This window comes from Olea europaea, chromosome 7 (genome assembly GCF_002742605.1).
Source record: "Olea europaea var. sylvestris chromosome 7, O_europaea_v1, whole genome shotgun sequence".
In the NCBI taxonomy this organism is placed as follows: domain Eukaryota; kingdom Viridiplantae; phylum Streptophyta; class Magnoliopsida; order Lamiales; family Oleaceae; genus Olea; species Olea europaea.
Genome location: NC_036243.1, coordinates 14,296,216 through 14,317,680, shown reverse-complemented (window position 1 = coordinate 14,317,680; position 21,465 = coordinate 14,296,216). Strand labels below are relative to the sequence as shown.

Genomic DNA, 21,465 nt, shown 5'->3' with positions numbered 1-21,465 from the left:
GGTTTTGATAGTGTTTATTGTTGGTACGCAAGCTTTCAAGGAATAACCTGTTTCTTCCATATTTGAGAAACCCCAGCAACGAACGACCCAAATATGGTGTGTAGTTCATCCCCTATTTTTTGTGTGAACTTCTCTGATTCTAGTGTGCATTCACAAAATTTCGGATTGGAATCCCCCAATTTATGTTTGTTTTCTGTCACTGTTCGTATTTCCCTTTGGCATGCATTCGGTGTCCTTTTTTTTTTTTTTTTTTTTTTTTTAAAGGATAAGGACCCGTTTTGGTGTTGAGGTTGAGTTATGTCACTTTAATTATTTTCAGTGAGCTATAAAATTTTAGTGCAATGTTGTTAGTGTTGTATTTCCTACTTTTCTGTTTTTGATGTATTGCTGCCATAGAAGATATCCATGTTTCAGTGTTGAGATTGAGTCTTTCAATGTCCACGTGGTTGTTAACATTATATGATTGAGTTGTGTCCTCTTGCATTGAGTTCTGTCAATGTCCTCCCTAATTTGTTGGTTAATTTTGATGTGAACTTTATTCGATTGCTCGCAGGTGGTAACTCTGAACATTTTACTATCGAAGTCCATTATGGAGACCAATTTTATGATAAGCCAAACAATGTGGTTTATGAAGGGGGTTCGTTCTTTTCGTCGACTTCTTTCATGCTAAATGGTGCAACAGAGAGAATTCACGTAAATTCTTACACGGGACTTGTGATGAAAGTGTGTTAGAGTTTTACTATAAGAAGCAAAAAATGAGCTTAGGGAAGGGGTTGATGAGACTAGAGAGTGAAGAGGATATTAACGGAATGCTTAGGGATAGGGATGGACGTCCAGATGTGAAAATATATGTTGTAGCCCGAAAACAATCATATGCATTGCCATGGAATCCTTCACATTCACAAGTTGACGAAGACCAACCATTTGAAGGTTGTTATATCCTTTCAGTTGCTGCAAACGAAGGAAATGAGCATAAAAATAGTTGGTCAGATAAATATTTTTATGAAAATGCTGACGAGTTGTGGTCACAATACGAGCAAACATTACAATACCAAAACGAGGGAGATACAAATGTAAGTGATTTGAATCTAGACGAAGATCAAAATGAATAAACAAGGGTGGAAGAAGAGGAAGTTGAAAGTTTGGTGGAATTCGATTATGAGATGGAGCCAAAGCCTGTAGATACTGCTGAAGTAGGGACTGAAAGGGTTCATTTTGATTTCGAATTTGGTATGTCAAACGAGCAGCCTGTTAGAAATTCAGATACCGACTACGGGACTCCGATGATTTACAAAGCATTCATAGTGAAGAGGAAGGCAATAGAACTTCAAGAAGGAGGGCTTCCAATGATGCTTTCAATGTGGGGACAGATATGGAGGATCCAGTGTTCAAAACAGGTGACTCGAACATTATTCTTGACTTCAAATTTAAACTTGTTTATCTATTTTAGTGTCATGAGTCTAATATGCATTGAATTTTTTTGTTTATGCAGGCTTGATATTTGAGTCGAAGGCTGTACTAAAGGTTGCAATCACAACATATTCAATTACAAACAATAGAGAGATTAAGTTCAAAAAGGATGATGCTAGTAGATTGAGAGTCAAGTGTAAGGGAGATTGTCCATGGGTGTTGTATGCTACAAAGGAGCATGGTAAGGCAAGTTAAGTGATCAAAACTTTTGTGGAGGAGCATACTTCTCCCATGGTATACAAGAACTTCAGGGTGACCTCATCCTATTTGGCAGATAGATATTTAATTGATTGGGAGGCTGAGCAAAACATGTCAGTTACTGCATTGATGGAGAGGGTTAAGCGAGATGGTTTATGTGATATCTCAGCTTGGCAGACATATAGATCGAAGGAGAAAGTGCTCGAAAAAATTAGAGGGAGTGTGGTGGAGCATTACAAATTACTGTGGGATTATTTTGAGGAATTAAAGAGGACAAATATTGGACCACTGCATTGGTTGAGGGGCACGCTGGAGAATTTCGACGGTTGTATATTTGCATTAGGGCATTGAGAGATGGTTTTATTCGAGGTTGCAGAAGGGTGATTGGGGTAGATGGCTGCTTTTTGAAGACAGAGATTGGTGGCCAATTGTTGACAGCTGTTGACGCGAATAATGGTATGTATCCGATGGCATATGCAGTTGTGAAGGTTGAAAATGGGGATAATTGGAAATGGTTTTTGGAGTTATTGAAGGATGATTTACACATACATAACAGTCAACATTGGATATTCATTTCAGATAAGCAAAAGGGATTAACAAATGCAATTAGGACATTGTTTGAGAACTTGGAGCATAGGACGTGTGTCAGACATCTATACAACAATTTCAGCATCTTTCACAAGAGTTTAGCATTGAAGAAGTGTTTGTGGGATGCAGCCAGGGCCACTACTATATCGCAGTAGCGTCAGCACATGCAACGGATGATGGACTTGGACTCGGCTACTTATGGATGGCTTGAAGAAAAACCAGCTTCCCATTGGAGTAAATCCCACTTTACAGAGTGGAATCAGTGTGACATGATTTTTAACAACTTATGTGAATCATTTAATAGCACAATTGTGGCTGCAAGAGAAAAGTCGATCTTAACCATGCTGGAGGGTATCAGGGTATATTTGATGAGGAGAATTGTGGCCCGTAGAGAGTCTTGTGATAGGTGGACAACATCAATTGGACCTAGAATTCAGAAGATTTTGGACAAAAATGGTAAACTTGCAAGTTTGAGTGGGCTGAGTACGTAAGCAATGAAAAGTTCCAAGTTCGCCACAATGCAGGGATTGTGCTACATGCTGTGGATTTAAGGGCACGAACTTGTACATGCCGTGGTTGGCAATTATCAGGAACTGCATGTAGCCATGTCATTGCCTCTATTGTATCTAGAGGCCTGAACGTGTTGAAGTTCGTGGATGACATCTATAAGAAGGATGCATACATGAGAACATATACGCCATCAATATCTCCCATCACAGATCCGGACGCATGGCCTACCCCAGGTTTGAACCCTCTCACTCCACCGGTGTACACAAAGAGGCCTGGGAGGCCAAAGAAAAATAGAAGAAAAGAGCCGAATGAGGTAGCTTCTTCAAGTCAGCCGAAGAGGTCCACGCAGTCCAAGAGCAATGCCAATACTTCACAATCAACTTCAGGAACAACGGAAGGTCAACAAAAAAGATCGGGGCTAATAATGACATGTTCGAAGTGCGATGAAACATGACACAATAGGAGAGGCTACAAAGGGGCACCACCTCTAGCACCTTGTTAGGATGAAGCTATCTGGCGTCTGCCAAGTTCACTTGTTAATTTTTTGGCTTTTGTTTTTGTTATTTAGTGCACAAATTGTCTGCATGTAGTGGATATAATATAGCACTTTAGGAACCTTTTTTGGTGTTTATGTACTGGGAGAATATAGCAAGTTCAGGACTTATGTTGGTTGCACAGTGGATATTTTGCACATTTGAAATGAATTGTATCTATTTTTGCTTCAGTTTTAGGTTATTTTTGCTTCAGCAGGTAGTGGATATTTTTGTTTCATTTTTCGATTGATTGGTGGATGAATTGTGTCTCAGATTCTGTGATAGAATTGTGTATTTAGGGACTTTTGAGTTGGTGTATATCAACAGGTGGTATATGGAAGAAAATAGGGAATTCTCTCGCCAAATTTTTTTCTAAAAGTTAGGGACGTTATTCGCAAATATTTCTAAAAGGTAGGGACTTTACTCGCCAAACTTTTTATAGGTAGGGATGTTTTAAGTCAAAATTATAACTACATAGGGATTATTAGCGCAAGGTTCATTCGATTCCTAGAAGAAGTGAACAGGACCCATTCATGTTCACCAATAAGCCAAAATGGGTCATTCATCATTGAACTGATACATAGAACCGATACATACTTCACAGCACCCATTTCTACTCGATCTCCTCAATTTACCCCCTGGTCACAATAAGCATAAAGAAGAAATAAATATGTAGCAATCATCTCTGTAGCAATCATCTCTATAAATTGACCACCCATTCAATATATATCTTACTACATTTTTCCAGAAATCCAACATAAAAGTAGCAGTGATGGTCGGATTTCACCACTATATATGCCCTTTAATTAACGACATTTTTTCCCTTATTTAATGTAATAATTTAAAGTATCTTCACACCCATTTTTCAGCTACTGTTATATATATAGACTACGTAGAAGGCGGGAATAAGAGGTTCAATGGGTGAGACGGTTTTACCCCTACTGACTGGACAAAAATTGGTTCTCTCTCTTTAATTAATGGCAAAATAGATGGAATTTGGATGGAAGGACCTTCATTGCAACGAAAGGTTGATTTGAGGGCAAAAATGTCAAAAAATAAAAGGTGGAGACATTTTCCACAATTAAGCTGAAAGGTAGGGACGTTTTGCACCAATTACCCTATGAACAAATATGGCAAAACACCAACTATGTTAAGTTTGTTGGACTAAATATTAGTAAAATAATACCGCATTAACCAATATCGGATGTACATATACCAGATTTGCGCTTTACCGAATTATTGTATACCGCATATGCAACTTACCATAAATGCGACTTACCGTATATGCAACTTACCTATTTATAGCTTACCGTATTTGTAACTTACTATAGATGCAGCTTACTGTATATGTACATACTGGTTTTGTACATAATCTTTCGTCATTATTTATTTATTTATGAAAGGATGCAACCGTAAATTATAAATCTTCAAACCAAAAAGTGAAAGGTCCCATCCTTCACCGAGAGCATGCACTTCAATACATCCATGGTTGGCAACGGTTTTTCCACGTGCAACATACTTCGAAGATAGGCCAACGTGAGATAATTTAATGCAATAATAGCATATGCAAATTCATTCTGCTATTCAATGTTAAATTCACCAAATGAACTATAAGCATTCACGTAGATATATTTAACAAAATAACATGCACAAGAGGGAAAAAATTCATCTTAAGATTGTTGGGGGATATTATACCAATAATGTGCATGTTATGTTCAATAGTTGAAATCGAAATATAATTCAACTTACCAAAATGGTGGAGGAAATAATTTATCGAATTTGAATCCAAACAAATGAATATAGATACATCCATTTCCATTCTTGAATTAAAGCATGTCATTCTTCGAATCGAACATTGCACAAAACATATAAGGTTAATCATATTCTAAAATCAAATACTAAGAAAGAAATCAGAAAATGAAATAAGGAAATGCAAGTGATGGGATTTGGCTGAGGCAAGTGTTGAACTCTTTGTCTTTAAGATGAATTTGCTCCGTATCGGTGTTAACAGTTTTTTCGGAATCATCTCCTAAGATGCAACGATCATGTCTAGCCATAGGAGTACTCCAAATGGCTTAGACCAACGAATTTAAACGGAGTTCCCCCTCTACCATAACCATAATTTTAATGCAAGTATTTTATGTAAACTAAAGTGTAAGCATGGAATGGAATTATATGAAATTATGAATTGAATTATAAATCCAAACACATGGAGTCAAAATATAGTAGTTAAAAATGGTTTGTTAAAAGAAACAACTATACCAATAGACACATCTCTTGAAATTTATATTTATACATTACGAGACACGTTTATTGGAAATTAATCATACCCATATCAAGAGTCATGATTTTTCATATGAAAATACACATCTTTTCATCCATATAGTTTTAGAATATTCTACAATATTCTATACGATTTTTCCACAATTTCAAGTATTTAAGTGCCTTAAATTTGGCTTAATTTCTCATTCACCAAATAAAGAATTCCACTTAAATAATCATTTAAAATTGGTCACAAACAATTTTCGATACAAAATTCCAACAGAATACTCTGAGGCTACATCTGGCACAATAGTTTATGCAGTATGAAAATTTAGTATAAAATTATGTGGTATTAAGGTTAATAGGATTCATTAATTGATCATTTGAAAGACAGTCGTTTGCGCTATCGACCGTATATATAACGTGGAGGTTGGAAGTGCGTTCGATCCAATAAGAAAAAAATCATGCTACACATCTAAGCTCAAATTCAGATGGGACATGTATCGACGTATGATTGGACAATTTGAAAAATTAAAACAAAAATATCCAATCATTTTTAGACATTTCAACCTATCTCTTTACTCCCCTGTTTACTTCCCTATTTTTGACCATGGACAAGTGGTATTCTTCAATAAGAAAATATTTAGTAAATGGCATTCTTTTGAATGGAAAATCAAATTAGACTATCCACATTAATTCACCATTATACTCTTCACTATAATTTTGTATTGAATTCCTCGTATGGTCTAATTTGGCACAGACCTTGAACATGTTTAGCATAAAGTATTGGATACTGCTGAACACTAGAATGAACAAAATTTTACCTGCTCTCTAACTCGAAGCTTCTAAATTTTTCTCCCCACAATGAACATGGAAGAAATTGGAAATATCATGTTACCTTGTAAGTAGTGCCGAACCCACCATGCCCAAGATTATTGGTGACTAAAAATTTATCTGTAGCTGCCGTCATGATGACAAATTCCATGAATGGCCCTCCAGTTAATTTAATAGTGCTTTTCTCTTTAATGACAACATACTTGGGTGTTGGGGGACCATCATCTCTTGCAACACTGGAATTTGGCTATTCTCTTCATTTGTGTTAGACTTTAATCTTAGCATTTCCAGGATTACAATATGTTTACAAGGTACTTAGGAATTCAACATAATTTTGATTACCTCCTGTTTATTTACTCCGATGATTACGAAAAGTACTGCTACAGATGTCGTTATATAGATGGTCGAAGCAACGCCGGGCCAAATTATGCTTTTATTTCCTGCAGTTATATCTTGCAAAAATAGCTAAGCTAAGCGCTCTGAATTCATATTTGCCACTGCAAATATGACTGTCTCCGATCTAGTAAAATGTACCAAAGACATCTAGCGAAGAGTGTGAAGTTGTTTGAACTCGTCCTTTGGTGATCTAATGGAAGTCAGTATTCTAAAAGAGGCATCATCTTGAACAAAACCTGTAACCTGCATTTTGAGCTAATCCATTTAAATAGTATACCAACAGTAAGTAAACCAGTTGTCATCGTACTAAATTCCTTTAATTTGATAGCCATGATAACCTTTTTATTTTGTTTTTATTTTTTCAAAGCATAGCAGATTTGAACAATATGAGAAGCCTTCTCTATCACGGCCTCTCCCGAATCCCCCTTATGAATCCAAAACATAACGTGTATCGATGGCAGATGCCGAATCCTTCACCAAGGTTGACTATGAGTTACTAGTAATTATGCGTCAAAATCAAATGCTTATGAAAAATATCGTGGAATGGGCCTAAAATAAATATTTCATGCTATACCAAAATGAATCACATAACTCAATTTATCATGTGGCTATAACTCTGAAATCATCAGGCTCCTCAAGCTATAAAGAACCAATTGCTTCCTGTAAGAAAAATCGTGGAAAAAATATATAAGTATATAGCTCAGTGAATGGAAAATTTTGAAAATAGCTATACTTTCTCATTTATAGATATTTATCGAAAATTGAGTTCATAGCATTTAACAGTTCAAAGTATAGCAACATGTAATAATAATCAAGATGTAAGACACCTCATAACGCTGAAAAATATCATCTCATAGTCATGATATAATCATCAACTCAAATTCATAGCATCATCTTATCACATTACATGTAATCAGTCAAAGATATACCCTCTGACTGAAATCTATAATCCGTTCCTTGGGCTAAACACTTTCGTCACAAGCCTATGGCCCCTCCATGAATGAAAGAGGGTTTCAAAGATTTCTGATAATTAATTTTAGAACATGGCCGAGACTACTCTGTGAACTATATGTATACGGTCAAGACCTCTATGTGTAAAATAAAACACAGCCAAGGCTCCTCTATGAGCTAAAAAAAGTGTATAATTATGGGGTACTTTTTTGGTCGATTTCAACATTATATGTCTCACATTTCAATTTTAAAGTAATCCATTTACAATCGTTACAAACTCCACATATGTCATGGTGAAAGAAACTTTCATAATAATCATATTAATCGAACAATTAATTCACATAATTACACATAATGTACAAGTATTATTAATTTATCAATACTTGAAAATATTGAAGTTCTTTCCTATCACAGATCTATGGATATTAATCTATTTATATTGACGAGCATATTTAAACATTCACATCACTATCTAAAATAACGATATAATAACTAAAATTAAAACCTGACAAATAAACTAATGCAAATCCACCACGTAATTCCTCAACTTTTATATTTATTCTTGCATCTCTATTGCTCTAACTTTTCCTCTTATTAATTATTTACCAATAAATCACCACACATGATCAAATCTATTAAATCACAACACTTTCTTGAAGTCACTACCTTATACCCATACAACCCCTGCAGATTATTTAATTTAATATCTAGACTTTAATATTTATCATTTAGTTTCCTTTAAACTTGTAAAATCTAAGAAAACAAAGGTTTGCCAAAAACAACACTAAAATGTCAGAGTTTTGAAGATTGACACCTATTTTTACATATTGAAAACTGTCACTGAAACTATTGACAGGAACATTACTTTCTAGGATTAATTTAAAAATAGCACCTATGTAGGATTTTTTCCGAAAATTGCTTATAATCATTGCTTAACAATGGAGAAATCAACATCAATTCCTTAAATGTATGTTTTGACATCATATGATCACAAGAAAACCAAAGATTAAGTCTTTATCTCACAATCCATTCAAAATTCCACTTTCATCAACACCAATTTTCAAACACACATTTCTTTGCTATACTATTAATTACAACCTCAAATATTTATGTACATCAATCACACTTAATTCGTGCTAAACATAAATTAAAGCAAAATTTCCATGAATCCTAAACATCCAATCAGCATAATTTTTACTTGCATCTCTTGAAAATAAGGAGAATTGAGTTTGCCTCTCTTTTTTCTTCTTCTTTCTTTCTTTCCTTTTCTCTTTCTCTGTTTCATTTTCTTTCCTCTCTTTCTGCTTTTAGTCCCAAATGAGGAAAAAAAAATTAGGATACTTATATGAAAAATATGATTGTTATCCATCACATCAAATCACTATATTTGAATTTTTATCTCTTATGTGAAGCTCGTAACGACTATATTTTTCATTCTCATTCTTACATTAATGGGAAACAAGCGGGGCCTTAATATTATAACAACCCCCTTATGAATAAGTTTTCAACTACTGAATTGTTGGAACTTTCGCCATATTTTGAAGGTTTTTCAACTGGAGAAATGAATTTGGGAGATTTTCGGTTGATTGCAATATATTTGTTCAATTTTTCAACCTTGAGGACAAGACTATCTTAAGCAGGAAGAAAATTAATTATATTTGAGTTATAATCAGATGTAATTAAAATTTAGGAAATATTTATGTAATAGCTATAGGTAGTTAATATTAGATTTATGTTATTTAGTTGTTATTAATAATTATTAGGAAATTCAAAATATTCGAATATATCATTATTAGGACATTCAAAATTAGGGAATTTATGTACCTCTTCTACCTATACATATATGGGAGCCTATAAATTATAATGCATAGGAAACTATTCGTCATTTCAAAGAAAAAATAGCCCTTGTTTTAGGCCCCCCCTATCAAAATACATTCTTCAATAGTGATTTGACACCATTTCAATTATACATTTTTTAATAAAATAATATTACATGTAAATCAAAAACTTTTTTTTATATTGTTAACTATTCTCCATCATAACACTATTTCAAAATGTATTTTAAGAGAAAAATGGGGCTCAAACAACCCTTTAATGTTTCTTCTTGGTGGTTACAAGATCAACAATTAAAGCCAAATTTAAGTTTCTTTACGAGTGTTTAAAGAATTATGACCAAGATAAAACATTGAATAATCTATCTGTATTTCATCAAATGGTGTATTTGGATGTACGAATAAGGATTGTAGAGGATTTTAATAAAGGAGACAGTTCCTTCTACTAAGGGATTTGACAAATGAATTTGATAAATAATCATAGGCTTTAATTTAAACTAACTGAAAGCTCTAGAACAATTGCTATGTTCGTATATGGAATCAACCAAAGGTTGAGAGATCACCCTCCTTTTATATTTATTTTTTTAATCCATAGATGAGATTGTTGCGTTTAACAAATTTATAAAATAGAAAAGTTCTATTGTGAAAATGAAGAAAGAATATTTGTTTGGCAAGGGGAAAAAAGAAAAAGGAAATCTGTTGATTGAAAGAGAAAATGACTCCTAATAGTACAATTCGGAAAATGATTTTGAGTAAATTTAGGATTGAGTTAAACATGACAAAGAAAGCAAAGAATAGAAATTGTGATAACCATTTGAGAAGAGAAAGTAAAGAATAAACTTGGCAAAGAATGCAAAGTTAGAGAGACAAACATGGCAAAGAAAGCAAGGAATAAAAATTGGTTATGATAACCATTTGAGAAGAGAAAGTAAAGAATAAACTTGGCAAAGAATGCAAAGTTAGAGAGACAAACATGGCAAAGAAAGCAAGGAATAAAAATTGGTTATGATAACCATTTGAGAAGAGAAAGTAAAGAATAAACTTGGCAAAGAATGCAAAGTTAGAGAGACAAACATGGCAAAGAAAGAAAAGGATAAAAATTGGTTATGATAACCATTTGAGAAGAGAAAGTAAAGAACAAAAATTGGGATAACCGTTAGAGAAAGGAAAGTAAAGAATAAAATTTAAAGAACATAAATTGGACAACCATTTGAGAATAATCAAACTGCTGCAAACTGCATTCAGCGTATTTGTCTTTTCTCTCTCCGAAATAAATAAATCACACACAACACAATCCCAAAGCAAGACAATGGAAGCTGTTATTAGTGCCACCATTCAAGTCACAGTGGAGAAGTTGCTTGCATCCGCCACTGCAGATTTGAGCCTGGTGTGGGGTTTCAAGAAAGACTTAAGAAAGCTAAGTGATTCGTTAGAAATGATCAAGGAAGTGTTGGAAGATGCTGGGAAACGCCAAGTTACCGATAAGGCTGTCAAACTCTGGCTCGAGAAACTTCAAGATGTTGCCTATGATGCTGATAATGTCTTGGATGTGATCAACTATGAAAATTTGGATCGAGAGATCCGGAACCAGGCGATGCCAAAAGTGCGCTTATACTTCCCTTTCTACAGGTCTTTGGCATTCCGATGGAAAATGGCTCACAAAATCAAGGAGATAAATGTCAACTTCGAGGATATAAACAATCGAGCTAGTGGCCTTCGCCTTCAGGGTGTTGCTGGCTCAGCTCTGTCTTTGCCTCCTGCCCCAGAAACTGACAGCATAACTTTTGATCCAATTGTCGTTGGAAGAAAAGATGATGAAGTAAAAATTTTGGAGCTGATAACCAACACAAATGACGAAGTTATTTCAGTCCTTCCCATAGTTGGAATGGGAGGGCTTGGCAAGACAACTCTAGCTCGGTCGGTCTTCAATCATCCAAGCACAAAGAGTCTTTTTGACGAAAGGATTTGGGTATGCATCTCAAAAAATTTGGAGGTGACGATAATTTTTAAAAGGATTCTGGAATGCTTGGGAGACACTGCTGATGTAGACAACAGGGAAGCTATAGTGAAAAAGCTTGGAAAGAAATTGGAAAGGAAAAAATACTTGTTCTTGACGATTTTTGGGATATTGACAATAGACAAGTGTGGGATGATTTTAAAAATACTATGGTTGGAGTTAACCACAATAAAGGAAATGCCATCATGGTGACTACACGTCTTCAAAGTGTGGCATCAATTGTGAAAACTTACAGAGATCCATACAACTTGGAATTATTAAAAGCTGATCAATGCTAGTCTATAATCAAAGAAAGGACCTTTCGAGATGCAGAAGTACCAGAACGATTTGAGAAAGTTGGATATGATATCGCTTGCAAATGTAGAGGTCTACCATTAGCAGCAAACATGGTCGGGGGGACTTTGCAAGGAAAGGAAGTAGATGAGTGGATTTCAGTTCTAGAGATCGGGCTTTCAAAACTTGAAGCGAATCAAAACAGTGTGATGCAAGTCTTAAAGATAAGCTTTGATCGTTTATCTTCTCCATTACTTAAAAAATGTTTTGCCTATTGTTCAATATTTGCCGAGGATTCAGAAATTCACAGAGAAGATTTAATCCAACTCTGGATGGCGGAAGGATTTCTTCTGGATGATCGAGAAAACAATATGGAGACTTCAGGCAATAAATGTTTTAACATTTTGTTGCAAAATTCCTTCCTGCAAGAGCCTGTAAGGGATATGTATGGCAATATCCAATACTGCAAGATGCATGATCTTGTCCGTGAGCTTGCATGCTCGATTTCAAATTCAGAAAGCTTTAATGCCAAAGACTGCTCTATTGATGACATTCCCAACGTTAGATACCTGGCAGTGGAATCGTTTGGAAAGGAAACTACTCGAGCATCGATAAAAGAGAAAGCAAGTTATCTGCGCACATCATTCTCCGGCAGCAGCTTACTTGATAAAATTTTGCCATGGTTCAAGCACCTGCATGTTCTAAAGTTACGTAACGCAGGCATTGAAGTTCTTCCTTCCACAATTGGAAAGTTGATACATTTGAGATATCTTGATGCTTCCGAAACTTACAATATAACAAATTTGCCAGATTCAATTTGCAAGCTCTACAATTTGCAAACATTAAGGTTAAGGTATTGTGACAGGCTTCCAGAAAGGCTATCCAACGTGAGTAATTTGAGACATCTCTACTTTGATCCTTCTGACGATTTTCTCCAGATGCCGCCTAAAATCGGAAAATTGTCTCGTCTTCAAACATTACAATTTTTTATTGTGAGTGACAAGGAAGGCTACCGAATCGAAGAGCTAGGATTTTTGAAGAATCTTACAGGCAAATTGGAGATACGCAATCTTGAACTAGTGAATGGTATTGAAGAAGCTAAGAAGGCGATTTTAGCTGGAAAGCCAAAGATATATGAGTTGAGTTTTATATGGACAACAAACAATGATGAGACTGTCTCGGAAGGCAACAACAACTATAAGAGTGTCCTCGAAGGCCTCCAACCTCACCCAAATTTGAAGAGCATAACAATTGACGGTTTTAGAGGTACGAACTTTCCATTATGGACTATGAGAATGGAAGTATTCCTTGATGGCGGTGGTTGCTTGAAACTTGATAAATTGATCAACGTCAGCTTCAGTAATTGCAAAAATTGTAAAGAAATTCCCATGTTTGGCCACCTGCCACTCCTCAAATTTCTAACCTTGGACAATTTGCCTAATGTAAGATCCATAGATCCTTCATTCTATGGTGTCAGTTATAACATATCAGGGTCGAGCAACAGTAGCCAAGAGACAAGAGTAATGTTCCCAGCACTTGAAATACTCACTCTAAGTGACATGCCTAACCTAACAGAGTGGGCGGAAGCTGAGCTGATGCCAGTTGCGGAAACACGAACATGCAGAGAGCAAGTATTTCCTTGCCTTAAGGTTTTGAAGATTCAACGTTGCCACAAATTGATTACTTCTCCAAGTCATTTCCCTTGCTTGAAAGAATTGAAGATTGATACTATGGATAGTGATTTACCATTGACAAAGATTCTGAGTAGCAGTGACCTTACTTCATTGGAAGATCTCTCGATCACGAATATATCAACGCTCACTTGTCTTCCCCAATTGAAAGGATTCCAGAAATATCTTCGAAAGTTGAGTATTCAAGGTTGTGGCAAATTGCGAGAATTATCTGATGATCTACACAGCTTTCGGTCTCTTGAGAAATTGGAAATAATTGACTGTCAAAGTCTGCAATCAATTTCATGTCAAATTGGACAAAAAGGTCCCCCTTCTCTTCGACATTTGGAAATTATTCGTTGCTCTGAGCTGAGCTGCCTACCAAGTGAAATGATTGAATCCATTGAGTGTCTGGAGCATCTAATTGTGCGTGACTGCGGAAAACTCGTTTCTTTCTCAATAGATTTGGGGAAATTGCCTTGTGTCTCTTTCTTAGTTATAACACAGTGTCCTAAATTGAGGACTTTGCCCAAGGGAATTGGCCTTCTTAGCAACTTATTATATTTGGGCTTTGGTGGATTCTCAAAATCAATTGATTTCAACTCATTTCAAGCTGCTCTCGATGGCATCCAACAATCCAAATCTCTCCACAATTTTATTTTATATGGTTGGGAACATTGGGATTCATTGCCATATCAGCTTCAGCATCTCACTTCACTCCGCTACTTATTCTTGATCGATTTTGGATTTGACGCATTGCCAGAGTGGTTTAGGGATCTGTCATCTCTGGAAAATTTATTTTTGTCTTCCTTAAAAAAGCTTAGGCATATGCCCTCTAAGGAAGCAATGCAACGCCTCGCCAAGCTACAAAATTTAACTGTTATTGGCTGTCCATTGCTGGAGAAGAGGTTGAGGGAAGAAAGAGGCCCTGATTCTGAGTATTCAAAGGTTTCGCATATTCCTTTCATAGAAGGAAGCATGGGGTTGGTTAGACCTGAACTGGGGTAAGTTATAGAGCTCAACCACTTGAGCGTTCATTATTTCATTTTATTATACATTGTAATAATTTACTGTGTATGTTGCAAATATAAATTAAATATGCCAAAGCAGTGTTATTAATTGGTAAATCGTCTTGTGTATTTCACACCCAACAGGTCACCAATATATCAATCCCCATTTCTATTTGTAAGTACTTGTTATTATAATTATTTTCATTTGGTAAATTGAAAATCAGATTAAAGAACTCTATGGATTTGTTAATAGTTTATATTTTCACTATTTTGAATTTATTAATACAGTTTAAAATTGACAAGGTGCTCTATTTGCTGGTCAATTATATTTATTCTTAACCTAGTATCCATGCTAAAGTACATTAAGCCCCTATTTAATACCCATTAAAAAGATTTTTTTGGAAAAAATGAATTTTGGAATAATAATTTTTAAATAATAAGTGGTCTAAAAGTAAGAAAAAATTTTAGATTTATGTGCAAATATTTTATTGTAAGAACGTGTGTTTGAAAATGAGTTTTTTTTTTTTTTTAAAAATAAGTTGTTCAAGAATGGTAGACAAATAAGGGTTAAATTTATTTTTTCGATTTCACTTAAATATCTATATGCAAAATTAATTTATTTTTCCTTTCATTATTCTCAGTGGTGAAACACCCCAAATTCTAATAATACAGTGGGCTACCAAACACGTGTCCTTTAAGGTTAATCTCCAAATACAAAATTTATCGTCTTCTAAAAAGGAAAACGGCAAGCTGACACAGTTTTCTCCATTTGTGCAGTGAGTTTGCCAAAAAATTATTTGATCTAGCAAACCCTGAGGAAAATTTATGAAATTTTACCGGATACTATAAAACTCATATAAGTACAACATATAAAAATTTGGAATCTCGATGACAATGTTTGAAGAACTAAAATATTTTTCGAATAGGCTGGTCCATAATCCCGGATCTGGTTATTACATCTTACAAAAAATGCTATAATAAATTCTACGGGACTCCGATCGACCTATTGATCGACCTGTTTTTAGTTACATATGATAAATAACTCATAAGTGATCATATTCCAATTTGAAATATGCTAAAATCCTAAATATACAGATCGTAGTAAAATTGTAAAGACGGTGACAAATGTTGGAAATTTATGAAAACACAGGTTCAAACTTTAAAAATTTCCTTCTCGAAAAATAAACTTAAACTAAAATTTCTTCGACACCACAAGGATTATTAACTATGAAAAAGACAATCTAAAACATAAGATATAAATTTCTCTAATGCCATCAATGTTGAGCCACCGCATGATCTCCGTTTATTCTGAAAAGTTTTAAATAGGAATGAGCATCACAAAGAAATATTCAATAGGCTACACATGCTATATAAACATAATAATCATACATCTAATTACGTGTTCTTATATGTTTTCTTCGTTGATATGCAAATCAATAATGACACGATCTACTTAAACATATATAATTAAAGTTCCAATAAGCCTTTACGACCATCAGTCAAACATATAATTTTTCTACCCTTTATGTTCAAAAAGAACCATTAAAGGAACTTCACATACTTTCATAAGCAAAAGATAAAGAATAACATGCATGAATGACAATTAAATCCATGTAACAATCAACTTAGTGTAGGAATCCTACCTTCTTTCCAAATGATAGGCAGCGACTACCTTAAATGATATTTCTTTTGAAATCTTAAATATGAAAATGGTCTTTCCTTTCCTTTGTAATTAATCTGATGAAATATGTGAGTACTGGCTTGAATAGCATCGTCTATTGCATGACCAATCTTTTTTTGAAATAAAAAAAAAAATGGAAATGGAAACTAAAGTCTTTACAGATTAGGTACCTCAATTGATTTGGACTCCCATAAATATTTATAAAGCCTAGCAAATGTAAATTGGTTTTTACCTTAATAGTAGTGCAAGTCTCTTAATTATGGTTTAATTATGGAATGACTACACGTAAATTAAGTTGTAATGGGGTTAATTAGGATTAAATTGAATTCAAATGGAAAACGAATAAACTAATTCAAGGTATCTTAAATTTAAATCAATACATCAAGTCGTTTTGTCTAGTGACGCACGTGGTTGCCAAACTTGTTAACATGCTTAATTAGTTTTAGTTAAATAGGGATTTCTTTGAGCTACAAAACATGAACCTAACTTATCAAAAATAATTTTTTCTCGAGTCTAAAATCCGTCATTTAATATGAGTTTCGAAACAAGTATAATATTGATAGGGAAATTAAATGAATGCTTGATTATTCTACCGAATAAAAATAATAACGTCGAAACTTAATTTCATATTAGTCTCTCAACATCCCAAATATGAGAAAACGTTCCAAAATGAATTAAACGAAATTTTATTTTTCGACCACTACAAATCCTTCCCACTTAAAATAATTTCGTCCTCGAAATTTAGCTTTCTTAGTTAAGGAAATTCGGATACTTAGCTAAAACATGTGCTTCTCTCTCCCAAGTAGCCCCATCTTTCTCATGTTTATCCCATTGAACTTTGACTAATGGCAATTCGCGATTTCTCAAAATGTGCAACTTCCACTCTAAAATTATTATGGGTGCTTCTTCATAAGTCATATTATTCTTCACATCCAAAAAGTGCACCTTCCTCTCTAAAATCATTACAGGTGCTTCTTCATAAGTCATATCATTCTACACGTCCAATGAGTGAACATTAACCACATGACTTGGATCGTATATGTACTTCATCAACATAAAAACATGAAATACGTCATGCATTGCCGATAGGTCAGGTGATAGTGCTAATTTATATACCACTTTTCCAATCTTCTCGAAGATCTCAAATGGGCCGGTAAATCTCGATTTCAACTTCCATTTCTTCCCAAATCATAGTATCCCTTTTGTCGGTGCAACCTTGAGAAATATTTTCTCTCCAACTTCAAATTTTAGTTCTTTTCTCCTCTTACCTGCATAACTCTTTAGGCAATCTCGAGCTATCTCAATCCTCGTTGTGATCTTATTAATAGTTTCCACAATCTTCTCAATAAGTTCTGGACCCAAAATTCTCCTCTCGCTAACCTCATTCCAACATATTGGCGAACGACATCTTTAGACATACAATACCTCGTTTGGTGCCATGTCGATAGTAGCTTGAAAACTATTATTGTATGCAAACTCAACCAACGGCAAAAAGTTCTCCCATTTACCACCCAAGTCTAGTATACATACTCTCAACAAATCTTCTAGTACTTGGATAGTTCGTTCTAACTGTCCATTGATCTAAGGATGGCATGCAGTACTAAGTTAACCTTGTTCCTATAGCTATTTGAAGACTCTTCCAAGATTTTGAGGTGAATCTTAGGTCTCTGTCCGACACAATGGACACTGGTACCCATGAAGTCGAATGATTTCTCTGACATATAATTGTGAAAATTGTTCCAGACTAAAATTCATACGAACAGATAAAAAATGGGCAGGTTTTGTAAGTTGGTCTACTATTACCCAAACGGCATCATGACCTTTCGTCGACAAAGGAAAACCTACTACAAAAATCCATCAAAATCTTTTCCCACTTCCATTTTGGTACGTTCATTGGATTTAATTGTCTTGATGGCCTCTGATGCTTTGCTTTAACTTGTTAACAAACTTTGCACTTTGATACGAACAAAACTATTGTTCCTTTCATATTCCTCCACTAAAAGGTATTACGTAAGCCTCTATACATTTTTGTCGAACCTTGGTGTACGGCATAAGGAACGGAATGAACTTCAGCCATGATCTCCTTTCTTAGTCCTTCATCCTAAGGTACATATAGTTGGCCTTTAAACATAAGTATCTTATTACTGCTTATATCAAATCCCTTCCTTTTCTCAATTCAAATATCAGCCATGATCTTTTCCAAGAAAAGGTCATCTTTTTGTGTTGCTACAATCTTGTCTCTAAGCTTTAATTTTAGAACTAAATCTATTAACTTCTGTGACACTCGAGCTAATAGTCTTAGCACTTCTATTCTCAAATTTTCAAAGTCTTTGATTAAATGGCTCTGTTGTGTACATAATGCTGATGAATGACCCAAGTTTTTCCTATTCGGAGGATCCCTTACTACATTGGCTTTACGCAGATGGTAAAAGATGTACATCATAATCTTTTGCTAATACGAATTATCATCATTGTCTCATATTTAACTTTTTTTGGGTAAAGAAGTACTTGAGGCTCTTATGATCACTGTAAATTTTACACTTGCTTCCATAGAAGTAATGACGCCAAATCTTGAGAACGTGAACTACTACTGCAAGTTCTAAATCATACGTCGGATAATTTTTCTCATACTACTTTAATTGTTTTGATGCATAGCTATCACCCTTCCACGTTACATCAAAACACAACTCAAACCTAGCTTAGACGCATCACTATAGATAACAAATTCCTCTAGAATTGCAAACACTGGAGCGGGCACTAGTCTATATTGACAAGCATTTCCAAACTTTTATGACACTACCTGAAATAACGATATAATAACTCAAATTAAAATTTGACAAATAAGCTAATACAAATCCACCACATAATTCCTCAACTTCTATATTTATTTTTGCATCTTTAAATCTCTAACTTTTCCTCTCTTTAATTATTATTTACCAATAAATCGCCACACATGATCAAATCCATTAAATCACTACCTTATACACATACAACCCCTATAGATGATTTAATTCGATATCTAGACTTCAATATTTATCATTTAGTTTCATTTAAACTTGTAAAATCTAAGAAAACAAAGGTTTGACAAAACAACACTAAAATTCCAGAGTTTTGAAGATTGAGACCTGTTTCTACATATTGAAAACTATCACTGAACGCACTTAATTCCTACTAAACTTGAATTAAAGCAAAATTTCCATGAATCCTGAACAATCAATTAGCATAATTTTTACTTACACCACTTGAAAATAAGGAAAATTGAGGAATGAAAAAAACCCAAACTTAAAAGGCGACAACTATTCCTTCTTTGTTTGTCTCTCTTTTTTCTTCTTCTTTCTTTCTTTCCTTTTCTCTTTCTCCGTTTCGTTTTCGTTCTTTTTTCTATCTGCTTTTAGTCCCAAATGAATGAAGGAAAAAAATTGTAAACGGGAATTGATATTGAATCTAATACTTTCTTTTTTAAAAGTTTTAGCAATGATATAGTTTTAATCAATTATAAGCATCTTTACTTTGTCTCATAACCTGTTCTCCATAAATAATGCATTATTTACATGTGTTGAATCGATTTTAGTTTAATTATAATTAGTTAATGGACGGATGAATTAACGGGAGAGATACAAACAAATAACAATCAGCGAAATAATTCTTCTCCCAAAAGCAAATAATTAAAAATCCCTTTTTAACAATTGTATATATTGAAAATATTCTAAAGAAGATCAATCACATCTAACCACAAGAACACAAGCAATTATTTTACGTGGAAAAAACTTCCTCAATATGAGGAATAAAAACCACGGGGCCCAAGATCATGGACAACTCAGGATCGAATCTTTGATGAAATCTAAGGCTGAGTAAAATTACCAAATTGTACCGACCGAATCGAACTTGAAACGGACCCGAACCAAATCGAGCAGTTCTTTTTAAGTTAAGTACCCTAACGAATATCTGAATCGAGAATCGACGGGTTCGGTTCGATTTTCAGTTCTAGATCAAGAACTGAATAACCTAATAAAAATTGAATCTTCCTAATTTTTTTTATTTTAAATAAGCCAAATTATTCTATATTTTTCTAAATAAATTTGCTAACTAGTTAATTTTGCCCAAACCCAAAAATATAAATTTTTTTATTTCTAATTTTCAGTCCAAACTAGACTTAATCAAATTGGCCTAAGTTTTATCCAAATTTGTTATACTATCGTAGTGTCGTTTCTACCATTTTGAAGAAATCTAATTGAAGCTCAACATTTCCAAAACTAAGTCTCAAACTGGAAGTGCCTTGAAGATACCTCATGTCCACTTAAATGCATTCCAAAGCTCTCTTCCAAGATTTGAAAAGAAACAACTGACTACACCAACTGCATGGACTATATCAGGTCTTGTGTAGACCATTGCATACATCAAACTTCCTACTGCTATATCTTCATTTCCCTTATTTGTAGAAAGGCATTGTACAATGCTCAATTTGAAGTGGGTAACAAGATGAGAGCTAATCACTTTAGCCATGTCCATACCAAAACTCTTAAGTACTTTCTTAATGTATGGTTGATTCTTTTGCTAAGGATTTTTTTTTTCGTTTGTAATAAGTCCTTCATAGCAAAATATTTACTCAACTGCTTCTTCAACCTGTCAATTTTTGAAGCATTCATACCAACAGTCAACATATCATCAACCTAGAGTAATAAAATGATAAAATCATCATAAGAGAATTTCTGGAAAAAAAAAATAGTGATTAAAAGTTGTTTTCTTATAGCCTTACTCCCCCATAGCAAACTCAAATTTCTCGTACCAGTGTCTCGGTAGTTGCTTTAGAACATCAAGACTTTTCTTAAGCTTCATACATAATCCTCTTTCCCTTTCACTTTGAAATCTTTTGGTTGTTCCATATAAATCTCCTCTTCCAAATCACTATAAAGAAATGCAGTTTTTACATCCATCTATTCAACTTCTAAGTCAAGACAAGTTGCTAAGCCGAGAACAATACGAATAGACGACATCTTTACAACTGGAGAGAAGATTCATCAAAATCAACACCATTTCTCGGACCAAACCATTTTATGACCAATCTAACTTTATACCGTGGTTGTGAAGTGAACTCATTTTGCTTCACCTTGTAAATCTACTTGTTCTTTAAAGCTCTTTTTACCCTTAAGTAGTTTTATTAACTCGAATATTTGCTTATCATGCAATGACTGCATTTCATCTTGCATGGCCTCAACGCAGTTTGTTTTATGTTCATCTCA

General features: G+C 34.3%; 3 protein-coding genes across 3 annotated transcripts; all 3 read left to right on the top strand.

The window, feature by feature from the left end:
- The first annotated feature begins 1,163 nt into the window (after nucleotides 1-1,163).
- LOC111397939 lies at nucleotides 1,164-2,411 on the top strand. The gene is made up of 4 exons (XM_023024902.1): nucleotides 1,164-1,386; nucleotides 1,493-1,651; nucleotides 1,745-1,913; nucleotides 2,012-2,411. The coding sequence occupies exons 1-4, from the start codon at nucleotides 1,164-1,166 to the stop codon at nucleotides 2,409-2,411; spliced, it is 951 nt and encodes a 316-aa protein (XP_022880670.1).
- An 8,404-nt stretch (nucleotides 2,412-10,815) lies between these two features.
- Nucleotides 10,816-11,783, top strand: LOC111397938 (putative disease resistance protein RGA4). The gene has a single exon (XM_023024901.1). It carries the CDS (start codon nucleotides 10,884-10,886, stop codon nucleotides 11,781-11,783), a length of 900 nt encoding a protein of 299 aa, XP_022880669.1. The 5' UTR covers nucleotides 10,816-10,883.
- Nucleotides 11,784-11,977: 194 nt separating this feature from the next.
- Nucleotides 11,978-14,542, top strand: LOC111397937 (putative disease resistance protein RGA4). The gene has a single exon (XM_023024900.1). The coding sequence runs from the start codon at nucleotides 11,978-11,980 to the stop codon at nucleotides 14,540-14,542; it is 2,565 nt and encodes an 854-aa protein (XP_022880668.1).
- Nucleotides 14,543-21,465: the final 6,923 nt, after the last annotated feature.